Source organism: Anguilla anguilla, chromosome 2, assembly GCF_013347855.1.
Source record: "Anguilla anguilla isolate fAngAng1 chromosome 2, fAngAng1.pri, whole genome shotgun sequence".
Lineage (NCBI taxonomy): Eukaryota > Metazoa > Chordata > Actinopteri > Anguilliformes > Anguillidae > Anguilla > Anguilla anguilla.
In genome coordinates, this window is record NC_049202.1 from 10,806,743 (window position 1) to 10,826,783 (window position 20,041).

The following is a 20,041-nucleotide window of genomic DNA, read 5'->3' on the forward strand; positions in this document are numbered from 1 at the left end:
TGGCCTCTCCAGTGAGTCATCAGAACTGATGCTCCCCTCTATTCATCAGAATAACAATTTAATCTCCAAAATCTTTCAGTACCCCGCTGCCTGTCTGGTTTCGGGGCAGTGAGCTCTGTGAAAAGACCCTTTGAGACAGAGGAAGTGTGTCTGAGGACGCAATGTGACGCACCAGAGGAAGTGTGGTCAGGTAGGTTTGTTAACGGGGAAGCAGGATTTTCGGTGAAATTAGCAATGAAAATAAAGTCGAGTATCCCCTTTTGTTTCTGCTTCATGCATTTAGAGCAGGAAATAAATAAAGATCAGATGGAGACCTTTTTTAGAGCGTGTTATTTGCAGCATAATGAATTTTGAAATATTTTTTTCACCTAGGCGATTTGTTTTACATCAAAAGGTGGCACACAATACAGCGAGGAGCTTTTAGGCCATCTGTTACATTTTCATAAGCAAACTACAGCCGTTCATCTTTTTATTGTTTGATATTGTCAAAAATCTGTTTAAACTGTGCTGGAGGCCCAGCGGCTGGACGGAACACTCTGGAACTCCGTGGATTGAGCAGGTGCATGGCAAGCAGCGCGTCGATTACGGTGACGGATTAGGTGCAGCTGATGCGGGCGTGCTGTGTCTCTCTTCTTCTAGCGCTTGAATTCATTGAATTAAGAGGCAGAGGTACTGATACTAGTGCTCAGAGCAATCTCCTTATTTGCTATTTATTCCAAAGATTTATGCCTTGTGCTGTTGGGGTGGGGGGTGGGGGGAGTCTGTCAGTAATCCTGGCGTCAGGTATTTCAGATTATTAAAGCCTCTTCCCTGGTCAGTTTCAGAATGGTAATTTGATAGAATTCTAGAAGCTTCCATCCCATTGTTGTCCCATTGTTGCAGAGGGACACCACTTTATTTTTCATTAGACAACAGTACAACACTTTTTCATTTTTCATTAGACAACATTTTGACATGGCTTTCAATTGAAATGTGAAACTGGCAGTCTGTTCTCCATTTTTATTTCTTTATAGTTAACAGTGCTCCTGGTGACCAATTTTGTATAGTTTTTTTCTCATGAGAGTAGGGCCGACATTAGGAGATGAACCTTATCATCCTTGGATAATGAATGCTAATTCTGTCTGTGGGCCTTCCATAGGCAGTTAATGAAGGATTAGCTGAAATGAAGATTCTGGGTATTTAAAACTGTTGTCACCTCCACCTGGGAATTTCTGGACTGCATGTGCAGCCTGCATGTTTATCACGGTTAATTTCCCTATCTCTCTATCCCTACCCTATTCGTTGGTGGAAATAAAGATAGGTATTGCTTTATAGCAAGGCTTCATTATCTCTGTTTCAGTAGAAGTGTTACTTAGTCCTTTGTTTCTGTGCAATGAGCCAGAAACTCTGGAGAGGTTAAGGTAATTTAGCTTGACCACATTTTTACCATGTTATTGCTAATTTATCCAGACCTGTAAATTGCAATAAAGATAAATAAATAGAGACCTTTTTTCAGATATCAGTAAAACATTGCATATCACTGTTGCTATTGGCTTTTTGCTTGTATAATTTTAGTAGCCAATGTTTGTCAGGATATTTGACAAGTTATCAGCTAGAGTCTAGCATTTAGCCCTTTTTTCCTCTTAATGTGTTATTTCCTTCTCTGTGGAGCTATTTCACTGATTCCTGGCCTTCCCTTGTGTTTTTATTATTAGTCGCTCTGGATAAGAGCATATGCCAAATGCCAATAATGTAATGTAATATCAATAAATGAAGGTTATTTTTAACATTTTGTTTATTCAAATGAAAAAAATATACTTAAAAAAAACTTTTAAGCCTTCATTTTGAAAAAGTCTCAGGTGTATTATTGAACAGCCCAAGTTCTCCATGTGCATGGCCTGTTATTGCAGTTTTTCACTTTTCACCCATGCACGGTTTACATCCACATGGGGTGTTTCTCATTTGACATAAATAAATAAAGAGCATTCTGCTTTTTGTTCACTTGGTATATCCGAGCTTATAGGGCAGTACTTCTGTGCTTTGCTGCATTGAATGTCAGCACTTGTCCATCTGGATTCTCAGGGGAGGGGAGTAAATAGCCTTGCTTAAGGGTACCACAGAAACCCACCTGGGATTTGCAGCACTAACCTGAAGATCCAAAGTCCAGTGCTCCTCACGCCACTCACTGCCCATAATTCAATTTTCAATTTCCGTTTCCTTAATTTATGACACTTGTGTTGCCTGAGTATTGCCCTTCTCAGCTACACAGCAGTTCACATATTCTGTGTTGCCTCTAAATCCACACTTTCACACTACATTTCTCAGTAAACTAGTAGAGAGTATAGACAAAATTCTATATAGAGTGTAAAGACTTTATGAACACCATTCCTTTCTTGAACAGTATGCTAGCAACTGCAGCCTCCTTTCTTACATCCGCAGGGGAACTCAGAACTTCTGAATGGCGAGTTTGTTGACTGACGTCCTCCATATTAGCATCTATCTCACCATCCCAGCGTGGCTCCTGCACACACTGTTCTCCTCGGATGACCCGAGATGAGGAGCCCAGCAGTCGGGACACGAAAACACTGCTCGCGCACGCACGTCAGGACGTCAGATTTAAGCGTAGTCAGACCCGCTCCCGACTCCCCTGCTGCGTTTGGTTTGCGCTTGCAGTTAGCCGCAGATGCACGGGTTTTATGTCTTGAAAGCCTGGACTTGGATCAGACTCAAGTATTTTATTTTGGGTGACCACTGACTATGACTTGAGAGCTACAGTACATGTGACATTAGTAGTTTTCATGGGAACATTTGAAGTGTGTGTGTATACACATACATGCATGTATACGTACATAGATAAGTACATACATACGTACATTAGTACATACAAATTAGACACATCCTTAAATATTAGCGAGTATTCATGTTAGCCATGTATGTCATAGACACGTTGTACGCAACAGTCCTGCACATTTGTCACATGCTCTGCTGACATGCCCCTATGCTTGTCTGCCCGCAGAACGCCAGCTGTGCGGCGCAGTGGCGGCGTCCAACGTCATGCCCGTCAGCGTGGCGGGCATCAGCAAGGAGCTGGCGGACCTGCAGCACCTGGTGCAGTTCCCCGAGGAGATCGCCAGCATCCTGACGGAGCAGGAGCAGCAGCTGTACCAGCGCGTCTTCCCCCTCGACTACCTCTGCTTCCTCACCCGCGACCTGGGCACGCCCGAGTGCCACAAGCGCCACCCGCACCTCAAGGCCTCCCTGTCCGCCCCCACCATGCCCACCCAGAGCAGCCGCCGCAACGGCGTGGAGGACCTGGTCACCCGCTTCAACGAGGTGAGGGAGGACGAGGTTCCGCGCGTAGCCCGAACCCACGCTCTTAAAAGCGTGTCCTGCGCGCTTCTCCTTTCTAAAAAAAAAAAAAAAAAAGAGACACTTTTCCTGATCCACATGTAACATAATGCCATTCGGTGAAGGCGTTGTATCCCTTGATTGGGCATGAATACGTGCGAGGTTAGCCTTGGCGTCAGGCTGTGTGAATGGTTTTTGCAGTGGCGGGATATTTGCGGTCCAGCTTTGAGAACGCGAGCAGAACTTCTGCCCGGGCCGGTCGAAAGGTCACGGCATCAGCCAGTGCTAAACAGCCTCGTGCTATCAAGGCCGGCCTGCCTTTTAGAGTTGAAAGGGAGATGAAATGGACGTGTGCCAACATCACTTCATAGTGGTGAATGAGAAATGGAAAAATAGTTTTTCATTAAGTTGATGAAAATGAACTCTCCTAGTTATTCCAGTGATTCTTTCATTGATTTTGTTTTTGACTGTCAATGGCTGTACAGAATAGTGCACATTTTTGACATAGTAGATCTTTAATTAGCAAGGAAACCTTTTATAGTTTTCCTCAGTACAAAGGTTTTGAAATTGAATTGCAGCACAGTTATGTTTTTGATTCCTTGGTGTAGCCTAACTGTTTCCACGAAATTAGTCTTTTTGGCTAAAACGTGTACTGCAGAAGCCCCTGTGTTGCTTTTGTTTGTGAGAATATTGAAATGTATTTTTAAAATGATATAAACAGTTTTGTTCATCAATGATGGAACAGAGCTGGAAGTATTTGTTATTTGTAATATATGCCGTAATTGGAGATGACATCATAGGTCTGTGACCGCCAGTAGACCAAATGATCGGGGACAGGTTGTTGTGAAGAGCCTTAAACTGCTCATGACATGAAGCTTATTTTAGTGCACACTTGCCTGCTTATCTATTATAGGATATTAATTGCAAGCAAATTGCATTGACATAATGAGAAATTACTGAATCTCAAACTTGTATTGGTTTCTTAGTTGTTTTTCTCCTCAGCCAATCACATAGCTATATAATACCACACGATCAGCCCATACTGTTGGGTAAATACAATTTGTGATCTCAAAGTAAATAAGAAATGTACACAAACATGCAACCACCAAACCACAAAAGCCATTGAACAACTCATATCGTTATGGTAATTTCACATAATAATATTATGGATAATTTTGCAAAGTGTTTTGGGAGGCAGCGCTGAACTTAATTAACCGAAACAAATTCCCCAGCCTCATGCTGTCAAAGTCAGCTCGGTCTGTTTTAATCGCTCTTTGATTTGCAAATGTTAAGCAGGCCGTTCATATAAATTTTGATCCAAGCACCATTTTGTTGTCAGATGTTGCGTTACATCATTGATCTTCGGGGATCATAATTTGATAGCGATTACATGGTTGCATCATTATTTATTACGAATGTCCCTTGGTGTTCAGTCCATCTTGTTCTCATTATCTTTGTCTCTGATTGGTAGCTTTCACTAGTCCATTTACCTCAGTCATTCACTCATCTGTAGCCCATCATACCCATATGGTAGAGATTGTAGAGAGAAGACAATGAGTGAGTTGAGTCAGAATCTTGCTGATGGAGACATGGCTGGAGAATTAATGTCACCTGTGGAACGAAAGTTCCATCCTGAATTAATAACCGTACTCTGATTTATTTGGCTGGCATGGTTATTGACACGCTCTAGGTGGTTTTTAGCATCGAGTGCTGCACATTAAACTGTAATTATATGACGCCATGACATAAAGCTGTCTGTTTGATTGGATTACTGACCTTTGTTAAGAGGCATGGAGTGATATTCACAGTAATTAAAAATATTCACAGGCAGCCAAACGATTTTTTGCTATTATGGTTTTTTTTGTATATGAGACACAAAAAAATTGGTGCTGACCATTTTCAATGTTTCATGAACGCTGATTTTCGTTTAGAGAGAAGCGGTAGCCATTTCTGAAATGCCATTTTGCATAAACTCAGAACCAGAGATGGACATCTCTGTGCCCACAACAGAAATTGACAGAAACCTGGACACCTGGAGCGTAACCATGGAGCTAGCCCATGTCACTCCATCACCAGTGATAGAAAGGTGTCCGTAATAATAGGTGTGAATTGAAAAGTGCACTTCCAATGAAGACTGGAAAACACAGCTTTCAGCCAAAATTCATCATACAACAATTACGTCAGGAAGCTAACCATGTACTTTTAGAAGCCTTTTTTTAACAGTTTTTTTTTGAGGTATTGGACAGTTTCTTTCTCAGACACCGTACATAATACATTTTACACATGACAGGATTGTAATGACACAAACATTCCACATGGACAAACACATGCAGCAGCAGTTTTGACTGCGGTGTCTGACTACATTATGTCATATGTTAATTAGTTTTTTTTAAATTAGCCACGGTTACCCTTGCTCTTATCCAGAGCATCTTGACAGTAGATTCCACGTCTGTTTGGAATTTCTAGCCCATGAAATCAGACCAAAGGTGCAATAATCCTATAGGAAAATAATTCCTCTGTCTGGTGGGCTCTGCTCTAGTATTTATGGTGCTTTCTCTGGTTTATTTATTTTTTTTTAGAACTAATTACTCAAAAATTATGAGATAGTTCAAATGGGGGTGGGGGGAGCAGAGGATTTGATTCTGGGCACTTCTAGTGATTTAGTAGTGTTCATGCGGGACTGTACAGGTGCCTCTTTGCAACGTGAACACCACTGTCTCTACTCTTCTGCACTGTACTGACACTTTATGTGCTCGGTCACCCTTTGTGAGGGAACATCTATAAATAGTCCAGAATTTTTAGTTTCGTAACAAAAATACTTGGCGGTATGGTTTCTATTTCAATGTTGGGAAGCCCGTTCTTGTCTTAATTCCTTCAAAATCCGTTTAGTTGCGTGCCTCTCTTGCACTGTTTCACTCCATGAAAAGATCACAGGTGGCTGGCATGCACTCTCGGCACCAGGCGGTCTAAAGCAGGGTGTTTAAAAAAACCTCTCCCTGCTGGGACATTTTGTATGTAACCAGGATCAGGGCAAACATGGTGATGTCATACCTTCACCAGGTTAATGAAGCCCTGTGTTATCCATGTCAGACTGCAGACATGTCTCCTGCTCCTATTAATACCGCTGGCACCTAAATAAGCACAACAGTTTCTGGGACGTGGATTCAGGAGCTTCCATCCCCTTGCCAAGTATGTACGCTAATCCACGTTGGCTAATCCACGCTGGCTACTGCTGCATTTGAACACGGCGAGAAATGACAAAAAAGGGAATGGCGCAATGTACTGCAGTGCCTTTTTAGCTGGTGTTAAAAGTCGTGGAAAGCTGGTGATAATCCTGGGCGCTGAAGCCCTGTTGGTATTCTGTCCGTCTCCGTTCAGACCCCAGGATGATGGATGTGGGCGAGCATTGTCTGATCACCCCTTGTCTGTTTGTGCTGACTCTTAAAATGTTGCACTGTGATAAATGCATCCCCTGATGACATGGTTGCTGCTGGCCATTTTCCCTGTTATTGCGTGGGGGGTTGAGGTGGGTGGTTGGGTGTGTGCGGTGCAGTGCAGGGCCAGTTGCATAAACCATCAAACCATTCAAGTGATGCCGCATCAAGGCTTTCTTTTTTTTTTTTTTTTCCCTCATTTTTTTGGACCACGAATAAAACGACGTCACCGATATTGTTTTCTCTGTGTTTCTGGTCTCTGATGTTCATCTCATGGAGGTTTTGGCCCTCTTGCATAACCTTGTAAACTGATATCTGGGAAGTTTGTTTCCCCCTTCCCAGCACAAGCCAGCTGACATGTCTCCGTGTATGTAATCCTAGTGCGGTGGGCTCGCCAGAAGAATGCCAGAGAGATGACACAAGTTGGACTGTCCTACTCACTCTTGGGAATCTGTGGAACTCTTTGCGTAATCTAATTGTTTCTGTATCGCATCTTAGCCGCTTTACAACAGCGGGCAAATATTCGTTCCTGCTCTTGGCCAATGTTTTGTGTTCAGTAATGTGACTTATTTATCATGTTAACACTGAACACATAAGCGAGGGGAAAGTATTCTGTTTTTCGCTTAACCAGGGAGAAATTGACAAGTTTTCATTTTCTAAAATATTTTATTTGTCCTTCCTAATTTTTCTCCCCAATTTTGCCCAGTGTGGCTCTTGAGTTATTGTTCTGTCACCCTTACCCCACATTAAGAGCACTACAGCTGAAGTAGATGCATACCTCTGGCACACTAATCCATGAGCTGCTAGTTTTCTTACGACAGTTCCCACAGTACTACAGGAGAGCTAGCACCACTTGGAGTGGAGGAAACAGCCTGTTAGTGTATGGCATGTTGCTGACTGTTATCCATGCAGCAGCAACCTGTAGAACGCAAATTTAACCCATCGTGCTCCTGGTGGGCTATTCTGAGGCTCAGACCTGTGATATCTCAGCTTTAGGGTTTGTTCTGCACTGATGGAGAATGCATTACTGTCTGAAACACTCAGGAGCCCAATAAAACAATATTTTCATTACGGAATCCATGAGAGTGCTTGGGTCAGGAAAGGGCAGAGCATTCAAATATTGGCAGTGATGTGGTGTCCATTGCTAAGGGCTTACATAATGCTACCAGGTTGATTTTTAAATTATCTGCTTTAAATTACACATAAGTGTTTTCATTTATGTTTAATTTGTTTTCATTGGAATTGCTTTGTTTTGTTGCTTCAGTAAAATCTCAATTTTCTCCAGCATTTTTATTCCAAGCAAGTGTCTCCCTTGCCAGAGTGGATACTTGATATGAGTACTACCCCCCCACCCCCCACCCGCCCAGCACTCTTTTTCATTAAAAAAAAAAAATGATAATAATAATATTTTCGGTTCCGCATTGATTTGGTTAGGGGAAAATACTTTTTATTTGGATGTGTTAAATGCAGTGGCTGCCATAAGTATGTTATCCCCCCAAGTCACTGTAGAACACTGAACTACTAACCTGTGATTTTCCTTAGCAGGAACAAAGGAGCTATTTAAACAGGATTATACACACAAATGGATGTAGCAATTCAATGAGAACCTTATATTTCATGTATGTTGTGTGTGCATGTGTGTCTGTATGTGTGTGTGTGTGTGCATGTGTGTGTGTGTGTGTCGGTCAGTCTGTGTTCAGAAGACACAGGACAACAGAAAAGTAGTTTTGTGTCTGCTGTAACTCTGGGAAAATGGTCTTAAACTGGTATTTCATATATTTCAAAGGATCCAAATGTTCTGTAACTTGTTTTCCAAACCAGTGTTTTACTATCCCCTTATGCTCAGGATTTCAGGATATAAATCTTTCAAACCAGGGTTTATATTTTATTTACACAACCTTTTTTTAAGGCGCCCTCTATAGGTATCCGCAGTCTATAAAATATATTTTTGGCTCTGTTCAGCTGTGTTCAAGTACACTTGAGTCCCAGGGCTGTGGGCTGATTCTTGGCTTGTGTGACCTCCAGGTGAGCTCCTGGGTAACCTGGCTGATCCTGACAGCTGGCTCCATGGAAGAAAAGCGTGAGGTCTTCTCCCACCTGGTCCACGTCGCCAAGTGCTGCTGGAACATGGGCAACTACAACGCCGTGATGGAATTCTTGGCCGGCCTCAGGTGGGGGATCAGGATGACCGTAACATTGTTATGGGCTTCTTGGTAAGCCTCGGGGAATCTGCGGAGGCTTTGATGGTATACTTGGCAGGATCAGGCAGTGCTCAGGGCAGCTTCAGTTTCCTTCGATGGAGTTCTTGGCACAGCTCAGATAGGAATCTGGTAAAGCTTAGGGAAATCTACGAGGTTCTGATGGAGTGCTTAAACGGGTCATGACCAGGTCGCGCGGGGGGGGGGGGGGTGCTGAGGCGGTGTAATGAAGTTTTGCGCGGGCAACCTTAAAAGCAGCTCCCTCTCTACAGTGGAGTTTGGTAAAGTCCAGGATGACTGTGCTGCAACACAATGCCTTTTCAGTCATCGGCAGGGTCAGGTGAAGATCTGGGCAAGTTCAACTATGTAGAAAGCCAGAATAACAGTAACAACAACAATGACATCATCAACAACAACAACATTAACAATGTTGCATTTTCTTTATAAAGTGCTTTTCTGTACAGTATTTTTTGTGCCAGGGTAAGCAAGGTTCCAAGATGACTGTAACTCTGCTGTGGGGTTCTTAGCAGGGCTCAGAGAGCCTCTGTAGGAGGGCAGTGATGGAGTTCTTGGCAGGGCGACGCGGAGCTGGGGGCCCTGCATAGCTCCACTAAAAGGGAACAGTAGGCTCCGCAGCAGATCGCATTGCAGCGCTGCGCATTAACGCTGGCACTTTGATCTTCCGCGGCCGCTGGCAGGGGCACAGCGGTGTCTGAATGTTGTACTTTATTCAAGTCTGAATTATGGATCTGCGGCAATTACCGTGGAGGGCTGAAATGCAAGGAAGCCATTGCTGGCTTTTCCAGTGGTCCGGTCCACTTCTTTCTCTTTTTCTTTTTTTTTGTTCATTCACACAACTGCTTCAGAGTAAACATTAGCCATGGTAACCCGGGAGAGTTATTGTGTTTATCTAATTTGGCATGAAGTACGGTTGCGAGAGAGGAAATGGAAGCCGTCAGGAAGCGCTTTGCTTGTCTACTGCGTTCTGCTCAACTCTCTTGGCTGTATAAACTCTATCTATCCACTGGGATCATGATTCCGTTATTTTTTGTGTGCTGTTTAGAGATCTGTGGTGGCATGTACTGTAGGAGTCGGTGTCAGTCCATGGCAATAGAGAGTCTCACGTTGCCTGATGTTTGAGGGCAGGGTTCAGTGACGGGGTTGAACGCCTGTTTGGCCAGGTCCCGTAAGGTGCTGAAGATGTGGCAGTTCATGGACCAGTCGGACATCGAGACCATGCGCAACCTGAAGGACGCCATGGCGCAGCACGAGTCCTCGTCCGAGTACCGAAAGATGGTGAACCGCGCCCTCAACATCCCCGGCTGCAAGGTGGTGCCCTTCTGCGGCGTCTTCCTCAAGGAGCTCAGCGACGCTCTGGACGGCTCCGCCAGCTTGATCAGCCTCCGCCCCAAATTCGACGCCCAGGAGGACTCCATCGAGGTAAGGCCGGCGCCCGTTTCTTACGGCCCATGTCATTTTCCTAGCCTAGAGGTTTCCAAACTGTAGGCAAGACGGTAGGCAAGACTAGCAACTTATGTCATGAAAATTCATATACTACATGTTGTTTACCTTAAATTTTAATGCACTGTGTATCCTCCTTGACCCTCGCTTGCTGTTTATGTTTATAATTTAATGTGTAGGTCCAATACCACCACGACCCTAATGCTGATTATTTATGCTAGTGGTCGACCGAGAGCCTGGTGTTTTTCTCTGGTGTTTCATGCCGGGAAGCATTCTGAGAGCGCTGGCCTCGCTCCTGACCTTGCTTGCCCTGGCCTGGTCTGGCCTGGCCTGGCCTGGCCCGGCGCCGACTGAGACGCCTGTGCTCTGCAGTTTGTCACAGACTACAACGGCCAGGACAACTTCCTGCAGCGGGCGGGGAAGGACGGCCTCAACAACCCCGAGAAGGAGGCCACGGTCAGCAATATCCTGCAGACCATCCGCAGCTGCAACCGCAGCCTGGAGTCGGAGGAGGGGGAGGACAGCGGGCGCGAGGGCACCTCCTCCCGCAAGAACTCCTTCAAAGAGAGGAGCAGGAACCAGTAAGATTCTTTCTGTATTTCCTTCATTTTCATGTCAAATTGCGATACTTAACGATGCTTCATGCTTAGTTTTTTTTAAGACTCTGTTTGAAGCTGGCTTCCTGTATCGAGTCTAACGCATATTTGTGAGCTCTCGCTAGTATTTTCGGGAAGCTAGTTTGTTTAATCGGTCCATTTTGTGTGCCTTTTCTATGAGCTCTAGCAAAAAAAAAAAAATTTCAGTGGAAACGGTTTGTCAGCCATTTAAAAGAACAGCGTAGTTAAACCAGCGGCCGTTCTTCATCAATCCAGTTGGCCTGTCCTGAGACATGGACCCCTGAATTACTCAGCACTGACAGGGGAGTAAGGAACTGCCTGTCCCTGACAGTTACACACTGCACGACAGCACTGCCCTTCCGTCTCCATCTGCTCTCCTTCTCTTCCAAGTCAACTGTGACTTTACTGCGAAAAGCTAATGAGGCCATAAATAAGGACATGAGCCTGTTGCACACAGCGTTGGTATAATAACACTCATCCGTCTTGGGAAGATTAAATCAAACCAAAAAAAAAAAATAATAATACTTGTTACATTGGTAGTAAATGAATGGAGCAAGGGCTCTCTGCTTGTTTCAGTGTGACAGAGGCCGGCGATTCACAGAGATAGCACAGAGTGCCATGCTGTAAGGTACGTCCCTTGGATGCCACGTGCGCAAATGGACCTTGGCTGGGCTGAAGCGCTCTGAGTCAGACTGCTAGCCTTCAACCTCGTGGCACTTTCATTTCTTTCATTCTCGGTTTAGCACGTTTGATTGAAGCTGGGGTGGGGGGACACTGCCGTGAGACCTGTTCTCAGCAGAGAACCAGCAGAGAACCAATTAGCTGAGGTCTCCTGGACGGATCGGAGGCAAGGTTATTAAAGGAGTGTTGAGGCGCTCGTCACGCCATGTCGGGTGGGCCGAAGACTCGCTTCAAACTCCTGCTTGAGGTAAATTGCTTGTCTGGTTATCCCGTCGTTGGAATGGCCAATCAATTCGGGAGAGAGGAGAGCACTCTGGACAGGCACGTGTCCTCTGAAACGCGTGTAGCCGCCCACCACTTTTCAGTGCACCCAGCCGAGCGGTGCAGTCATTGTGCTGGAAGATTGCATTCGCAGCAGGTGCTCGATCGACCGGAGGAGCCGCTCTTGCCAGATGAGGTGGGGGGCGGGGGGGGGTTATCCTGCTGAACAAACCCCGTGGCCAATCACGTACCGACCTGAAAGGTTGCTGCCCGCAGTCTGCGCCAGAACAGTCCGGATTTGATTCAAGATGATGAGGAGAGGCACTGAGAACGAGTGCTTCAGCTGGACGTGCAACCTCGCTGCCCCGTCTGTACGTCATTAAATCAAACTAACCTTTGGTCATCCATGCTGCAGTGTTGCTAATACCCTTAATTGCCTCCACTTCCAAGTCATTTCTTAAGCCATTGAAATAATTAAAAATTGTTTTAACACTTTCATGCTATAATTTTAAGGGATACAGAATCAAGAAAGCTAAATAAAAAAAACTCCACCACAATCAAGATTTTGTCTTTGGAATTCACAATTATATTTTTGTCTGAATCCATCAAGCCAAATTTAGCACAGTGTTCCTCTCAAACAAGCTGCAACACAGAAACTTATGAAGTAATTATGAGAAATGTAAACAGGAAAAGTTGGACTAGATGTTGTTTTTATTAATGAAATGATGAGAAATGGGTTTCCCAGAGGTTTGTAGGTTCCAAAAGCTGAAATGGAGCTCTGTTTGTCCTCAGTGTTTTACACACGATGTGTCAGGAGGCCTTTGGGTCCGTTATTAATTAGTGTCCGGTTCACTCTGGAACTTCTCAGGGTCTGTGCTGCTCTTTGTATCCAGTGCTGGTTATTTTGGGGGCTCCGATAAGTTCTAGAGAAGTTACTCCGGAGAGCCAAGCTTCCTGCCAAGCTCCTCTGGCTGCCTTTCTTGCATCTTCCTGATGTTTTAATCTTGACACTTTTCTGACTCCTCTCTTCACCTTTCTTCCTCATCCTTCCATCATAGTTCACTCCCTGTCAGGAAAACATCCGATTCAAGCCACGTCTTGTAAGTCTGTTGAGTTTCTGGGCTCCATAGCTGCATTGCTTTGGTTTTTTTTTTTGAGAAATAAAAAATACAGTGCTGTACTGAAAATGCCTTTCTTGCATGTACCTTTTTGGCTACTGCAGAAGTACACTTGCATACAAGTGTGCATACAGGTGCTTGCTGAGTGAGAGTAATTTGCTTATGAGGAGGTTTTTTGGGATTTTATCATGGCTGATGTAATTTCACCTACTGGTAACCCCATTGTTGTTAAGACTGAAGACAGCACTTCCAAGCTCACTTGGTTTTTGTTCAAAAGTTGCATGCATTCTTCTGTGTATCAATGCTTGACCAGTATCTTTCCTGATTGGCCCTCTGGGTCATCTTTTTTTCCTTGCTTGACTAAAACCTTTTCTGGTTGACCCTTAGGAGCGTCTGTGTTTCTCTGCTTGACTAGTCTTTCTTGATTGGCCATTAGGACTACCTGTGATTTTCTCCTTGACCAAAGCTTTTCCTGATTGGCCCTCAGGTTCATAGTGGGGGACCTCTCGGACTCAGATGGAGATTTGTCAGAACAGGCCAAGGAGGTGGAGTTCCAGGGGGTGGAGGAGACGCAGAAGGCCTTCACCCACGGGACGGAGCTCATCCCCTGGTACGTGCTCTCCATCCAGGCCGATGTCCACCAGTTTCTCCTGCAGGGGTCCACCGTCATCCACTTCGACCAGGAGTCCCACCTGACGGCCCGCTGCTTCCTGCGGCTGCAGCCCGACAACTGCTTCCTGACCTGGGCCCGGCCCCAGAGCAGCGGCCTCAGCAACTGCAAGCCCCAGTACTTCGGGCAGGTGGTGCTCAACGGCCTGACAGAGGGCTTTCTGGACATTTCCGTCGTGAAGGCCGTCTTCATGGGCCACCCGGCAGTGGACATCCACGCCGTGTGCCTGCAGAACAAGCTGTGCAACATGACCCAGGAGGAGAACGGGATCACCCTGCTCTACGGCCTCAACACAACCGACAACAAGCTCCTGCACTTTGTGGCCCCCAAGTTCACAGCCCGCATGCTGTACGACGGGCTGAAAGAGCTCGTCAGCGCGGTGAGGAAAATGAAGAGGTTTCCTGACCAGAGGCTTCAGTGGCTGAGGAGACAGTATATTAGCATCTATCAGGTACTCATTTTAGATTGGTTTGTGTACTGTACCTTCAGTTGTAGAAAGCACATCAATGACTTTTTTTTCCATGAACAGCAGAACCTGTACATTCCAGTCACACCCACTGGGGGGCATTTTGAGAGTATCTTCCAGAAAATATTCTAAACTTGTGGTGCTTGGTTTTCGTTTCATGATTGCTTACCATCATCCCATGTAAAAGGTGCGTTTTTTACGTGTGGGTATGTCACCCCTGTAGCCCTAAATTGTATATGGTTTTCTCCCCCGCAACCCACCCCTGAACCACCACCCAGCCTCCCACTGGTGAATGGTGAAACAATAAACAAATCAAATGCACAGGAATTCCCATTTTCAGACTGGTGACAGAGTAGTGTTGGTGCTTACAGGAGGACTGCAGGTATGAGGGCCCGACGCTGGCCCAGGCCATAGAGCTGTTCGGAGGCCGTCGCTGGAACATGGGCACTTCAAGCACGGAGAAGCCCGGCGCGCAGAAGAACAGCCCCCTGGGAATTAACACCACCAAGAAAAAGAAGAAGGCCCTCATGAGGGTAAGGAACCTTTAACCCGGAACCCTTTTCTGCCGCTTGCTTGATTTGTGTGTGTCATGGATCCCACTGAGCGCGCTCCACGTGGTTCCCGCAGGGTGACAGCGGGGACGCCACGGACGATGAAATGGTGTCGCGGAAGACCAGGAGCTGTAAGGAGTCCCTGGGCCGGAGCGGGTCGGACCCCACCGACAGCGTGGATCCGGAGGAGCAGGGTGAGTCGCCTCAACACTGTCCTCCCAGGGAAGAGTACCTATCTGAATTTACTAATCTAATGCTCTTAGCTTTTCTCTTATTTGGTGCTCTGTTCATCAGATTAAACAAAAACGAACCAACTGGACTTCACATTGGATTACACAGGATTGAAGTCTAAGCAATGCTGGGCTCAAGAAGCTTTCTCATTCCTGGGAAAAATACACAAGTGTCTCTTTGTTCATTTTGTCTGAGGCCTAATCTATTGGGAAATAATTGTGGTACAGTAGTTGAGGATGTTAGTTTTTTCATCATATTTAAGAAAAAAGAAAAAAGTAGCCCATGTTCACAGGAGAACATATGTGACATTCTCTTCAAACTGGTTCATCCAGTCATGATCATAGTGTGCTACATTATATTTTTCAGTTTGCTCAGGGTATACTCACGTGTACTCGTGCATTTCTCTCTAGAAGATGGCAGTGCCCTGGGCCTCCCCGGACCCCTGTCCTTGTCGGCTAGTAAAGGCCAGTCCCCCAGTGGCTCCTCCTCCTCCTCCTCCAGCATGTGCTCCTCCACCCCCGCCCGGCCACTCTCCTCCCCCATCCTGCCCTCCGGCTCCAAACCTCAGACAGGGTAAGCCATCACCCCGGAGTCCTCCTACAGGTCTCATATTCACACCTGAATCCTCCTATGGGTTTCATAGTCACTGTATCTCCACTGTCTCATTCACTGTCTCTGCAAAAAAATCAGGGTCCACATGACCGTTTGAGAGGAATGTTGAGCCAAAATCCAGCTTTGACTCAACTTTGACTTTTTTCCTCTCAGTGACTCAAATGTTTCATATTTTGAAAAGAAGACATACTATTGGAACTCTTCTTTTGAATGGAAAAAGAAACTGGCAATAAAGCGTACTCTTTGGATCTGGGTTCTTATACGTATGAAAAAGAATGACCAAAATGGACTTACACATATAAAAAAGAATGATCAAAAGGCACTACCTTTCGGAGAAAGTTAAAAAGCGTCTATTACTAAACCCATTAGTGTTGATTTTGATTATTTGATATTTTACGACATGACACGCAGCTTATTTACACTTCAAACTCCCAGCCTATCCCTTTCATTTGTATGGAGCCAGGCTCCACATGAGAGAACAACTCAGAGATGCAAGCCGGCTTTTTGCCTGCACCATTTGAACCTCGGGAACATTTCTGTTGGATCATAAAAGATGGCACTTGAACGTCGAGAGCCCTGTCCGCAAACAGGCCGCAGGTGTTTGAGAGCGTGATCCGTGTCTCCCGGCGAGTTCCCGCCATCACGAGTGATGTTTCGCCTGTGTCCTGTTCCTCTCCCTCTAGGGCCTGGAGCAGCCGTAGCTGGCACGGGCGGGGGAAGGGCTGCCTCAGGGGCTTTCAGAACTTCATGATCTCCGACAGCATCATGAGCTTCACCGAGTTCGTGGAGCTCTTCAAGTCCTTCAGGTATTTCATCTTATCTTCCTTAGCCATTTACAGTTATGGACTACATGCATAGCACCTTTATGCTGTCTCAGTGATTCAGTTAGTTGGTGATGAATGTAAAGTGAGGAATGGTTGTATGTAAGTCAGTCTTTAATCACGCGTGGTAAATGTTGCCTCTCTTGGATCTGCAGCATTCGAAGCCGGAAGGACCTTAAGGACTTGTTTGATGCTTACGCTGTGCCCTGTAGCCGCTCTGCCCAAGAATCTGCTCCCCTCTACACAAACCTGAGAATTGATGACAAGGTCACCGGGCTGCAGCCTGACCTTGGTGCGTACCCGTCCCTTCCCCTATCCCTGCCTGTGCTTTACTGTCTTATATCCAGGGCAAAATTCTACCAGAGTTTGCTAAGCCGACATAACTGTGTTGGTCCTTCTGATACTTTAAATGTTTTGCGTGCCATTAGGTTCACGCATTGTGGAGGATGACAGTGGACTTTGGCAGATGGAATGAGGCATGTAAGGCTGCCTGTTTTTAATCCACAGACCTCCTGACACGCAACGGCTCTGACTTGGGCCTCTTCATCCGGACCAGGCAGCAGATGTCGGACAACCAGAAGCAGATCTCGGATGCCATTGCGGCGGCCAGCATTGTGACCAATGGCACGGGCGTGGAGAGTGCCTCCCTGGGGGTTCTGGGCATGGACATCCTGCAGCTCAATGACTTCCTTGTCAACTGCCAGGGGGAGCACCTCACCTATGATGAGATCCTCAGCATCATCCAGGTGGGAAGAACTACGTTACCCAGCAGGCCGCCGTCATTCTCAATATCTCTCCTATCTTTCTCGTACCTGCGATAGCTATTTTAGTTCATCATATAAGTCTCTTGTATTTTTGTTTATTCACTTTTCTTTCAGAAATTTGAGCCATCTGTGAGCATGCGCCAGATGGGCTGGATGTCTTTTGAGGGTTTTGCAAGGTTGGTATAGTTTTGAGTGATGAAATGATTATGAAATGATACCATATGTGTGTGTGTGTCTGTGTCTGCGTATTAAGGGGGTACTATTGTTTTTGAGAATGCTGTGGATTTTCACCAAATTTGTTTCAAAATCTCTCTGCAGGTTTTTGATGGACAAGGACAACTTTGCGTCCAAATGCGAGGAGTCTCAGGTGGATGAAGAAGACCTTCAGTACCCACTGTCCTATTATTACATCGCCTCCTCACACAACACGTACCTCACGGGTCACCAGCTGAAGGGAGAGTCCTCCGTGGAGCTCTACAGCCAGGTGAGGAAGCCGGGCTGCCTGGATTTTGCATTCATGGATGGAGTCACTCTGTACCCCACGGCCTCTCAGTAGCTTCTGAGCTCCAGGCAATGTCACCCTTCCAAAATGGTCATGTTTCCTTAAGATCGGCTGCAGTCGCTCTGGAAAATAAGAGCAGCTTTGCAAGAGCTGATTTGTCTAACCCCTTTGAGCATGCTTCCAAACTCCCCTGGGACTTGATGGTTTTGGAACCATGCAGGCTTCTTCTGTTATTCTAAATGCCATACTGTTTTGATTCCAATGTCTTTTTGTGTTGGGAGTTTTTGGCAGCAGAGATACCTCAGTAAATGATAGCGGGTATCTCCATGGTTCCTCTCATTTTTAGTTTTGGATAATAACAGGTTGTTGGCTCCCCCTCAGGTGCTGCTTCTGGGCTGCAGGAGTGTGGAGCTGGACTGCTGGGACGGAGATGATGGGATGCCCATTATTTACCACGGTCACACCCTGACTACCAAGATCCCCTTCAAGGTGGCTGTCCATGCTGGCACTGTGTCCTTTTGTCTGATAGGAGATTCAAAGTTTTTTAGAGTTTGGAACACGCAGTTCACAAATGCATTTTTTTCCCCTCACTTTGGGCCTGTGTTTTCTTGCAGGATGTTGTGGAGGCCATTAACCGGACAGCATTCGTCAATTCTGACATGCCTGTCATTCTATCCATTGAAAACCACTGCTCCTTGCCCCAGCAACGGAAAATGGCAGAAATCTTCAAGGTACGCTCGATGGGCTGAGACAGCAAAAATATTTTGATTGTTTCTTGTATTTTCTTTTTTTCCCCCCATATCGTCCTATCCAGCTTTGATGTTGTATAATTGCAGCAATAACGATCATCGCATTTGGCCCGGCTATTTGTGCTCGTGCAGATTCCCATCAGTTTTGCTTTTTGCTTGTTTTCCTTTCTTCTTTGAAGACGGTGTTTGGGGACAAGCTAGTGACGAAGTTCCTGTTCGAGAGCGATTTCTCCGATGACCCCCTGCTCCCCTCCCCTCTGCAGCTGAGGGGCAAGATCCTCTTAAAGAACAAGAAGCTGAAAGCGCACCAGGCCCCCGTGGACATTCTCAAACAGAAGGTGATGTGGCCCAGAGTGGAGGATCAACGGCAGCCCCTTATCACGCTCCCGTGTTGATCCAGCTCAGGCGAGCGTGGCTAACGTTCCGCCGGCACTCTTAAGAGCCGCCCGGACGGCCATTCCGGCTCCTCTGACATCACTGTTTCCCATGTAAACAGGCACACCAGCTGGCCCACATGCAGGCGCAGGCTAGCAACGGCACCTCGGCCAGCAGTTCCCCTGGCAACAATGAGGATGAGGAGGAGGAGGAAGATGAGTATGACTATGACTACGAGTCCCTTTCTGATGGTGGGTGACAATAACTCTTCTCCACACACCCCTAGTGCTCTGACCGTTTAATGTCAATTTGTTCCAAGCCACGTCTTAACCCAGATTAGAGAAAGGGCCTTAATTTACTGCACTCTTCAACACTCCAACTAACCCACTTGCTTTTTAACAAAAGGCAAAGCTCTGTATTTATGGTATTGATACCAAACTAAAAGGGGACACTGTTGTTGGAATCCATTGTAGCAAGTTACCACTAAAGGCTTCTGAAATAAATTGGTGTCAAGCTCTCTTTTATATCAGTAGATAAAGAGCAGTGTCGACCATATAATAGGTTTCTGTGAGCTTCGTGCAAAGCATGATTCTTCAGCATTATTTGATTTCCATGTAATTGATGTAAACGGCAGGAGGAACTTTGGTCTCCTCGCTGTAGAATTTCAGATCATTTACGCTACATGGCTTTGCCCTCTGAAGTGAAGTCAAATGTGTTATTAACTTTCTCTTTCCTGCTTTTTACTTTTAACGCCATGGACGTAAAACCTCCAATGAAGTGGGTTCACTTTGTTGGTATACTGGTGCATCTGCGGTTCTTTCTGCTCTTACTCCCTATCTGACTGTTCCTCTTTAGCTGACGTCCTCACTGCCACTACTGCCCCTTGTGGACAGGAAGGTAAAAGCAGCACTCTGTGTCAGGCGGTTTCTTTGCATGTTGCTCCATACGTGCAGTGGTCTCATGTTGTGGGTGCCTGTTGTGTGCCATTAACCACCATGCATGAATCAGCCTGTATTGTGCGGTTAATATATATACTACGTAGCCAAAAGTATGTGGACATCCTTCTAATTAGTGGGTTTGGCTACTTCAGCCACAACCATTGCTAGCAGGTGCATAAAATCTAGATTAGACACGATATCTCCATAGACAAACATTGACAGTAGAATGGGTCGTACTGAAGAGCTCAGTGACACTTAATGTGGC

At 45.8% G+C, this 20,041-nt stretch overlaps 1 protein-coding gene across 1 annotated transcript in view; it reads left to right on the top strand.

Annotated features, from left to right (window-relative positions):
• plce1 (phospholipase C, epsilon 1) overlaps nt 1-20,041 on the top strand; it is a 46,189-nt gene that overhangs the window by 12,554 nt on the left and 13,594 nt on the right. Inside the window, exons 3-21 of the mRNA XM_035407221.1 lie at nt 2,996-3,312; nt 8,787-8,932; nt 10,141-10,399; nt 10,793-11,001; nt 13,038-13,079; nt 13,585-14,218; nt 14,605-14,766; nt 14,861-14,978; nt 15,426-15,588; nt 16,311-16,433; nt 16,604-16,740; nt 16,956-17,194; nt 17,327-17,388; nt 17,531-17,696; nt 18,096-18,203; nt 18,329-18,445; nt 18,643-18,801; nt 18,960-19,089; nt 19,694-19,735. Of these exons, the coding sequence (XP_035263112.1) occupies nt 2,996-3,312; nt 8,787-8,932; nt 10,141-10,399; nt 10,793-11,001; nt 13,038-13,079; nt 13,585-14,218; nt 14,605-14,766; nt 14,861-14,978; nt 15,426-15,588; nt 16,311-16,433; nt 16,604-16,740; nt 16,956-17,194; nt 17,327-17,388; nt 17,531-17,696; nt 18,096-18,203; nt 18,329-18,445; nt 18,643-18,801; nt 18,960-19,089; nt 19,694-19,735 (3,333 nt within the window). The remainder of the gene's footprint in view (nt 1-2,995; nt 3,313-8,786; nt 8,933-10,140; nt 10,400-10,792; nt 11,002-13,037; nt 13,080-13,584; nt 14,219-14,604; nt 14,767-14,860; nt 14,979-15,425; nt 15,589-16,310; nt 16,434-16,603; nt 16,741-16,955; nt 17,195-17,326; nt 17,389-17,530; nt 17,697-18,095; nt 18,204-18,328; nt 18,446-18,642; nt 18,802-18,959; nt 19,090-19,693; nt 19,736-20,041) is intronic.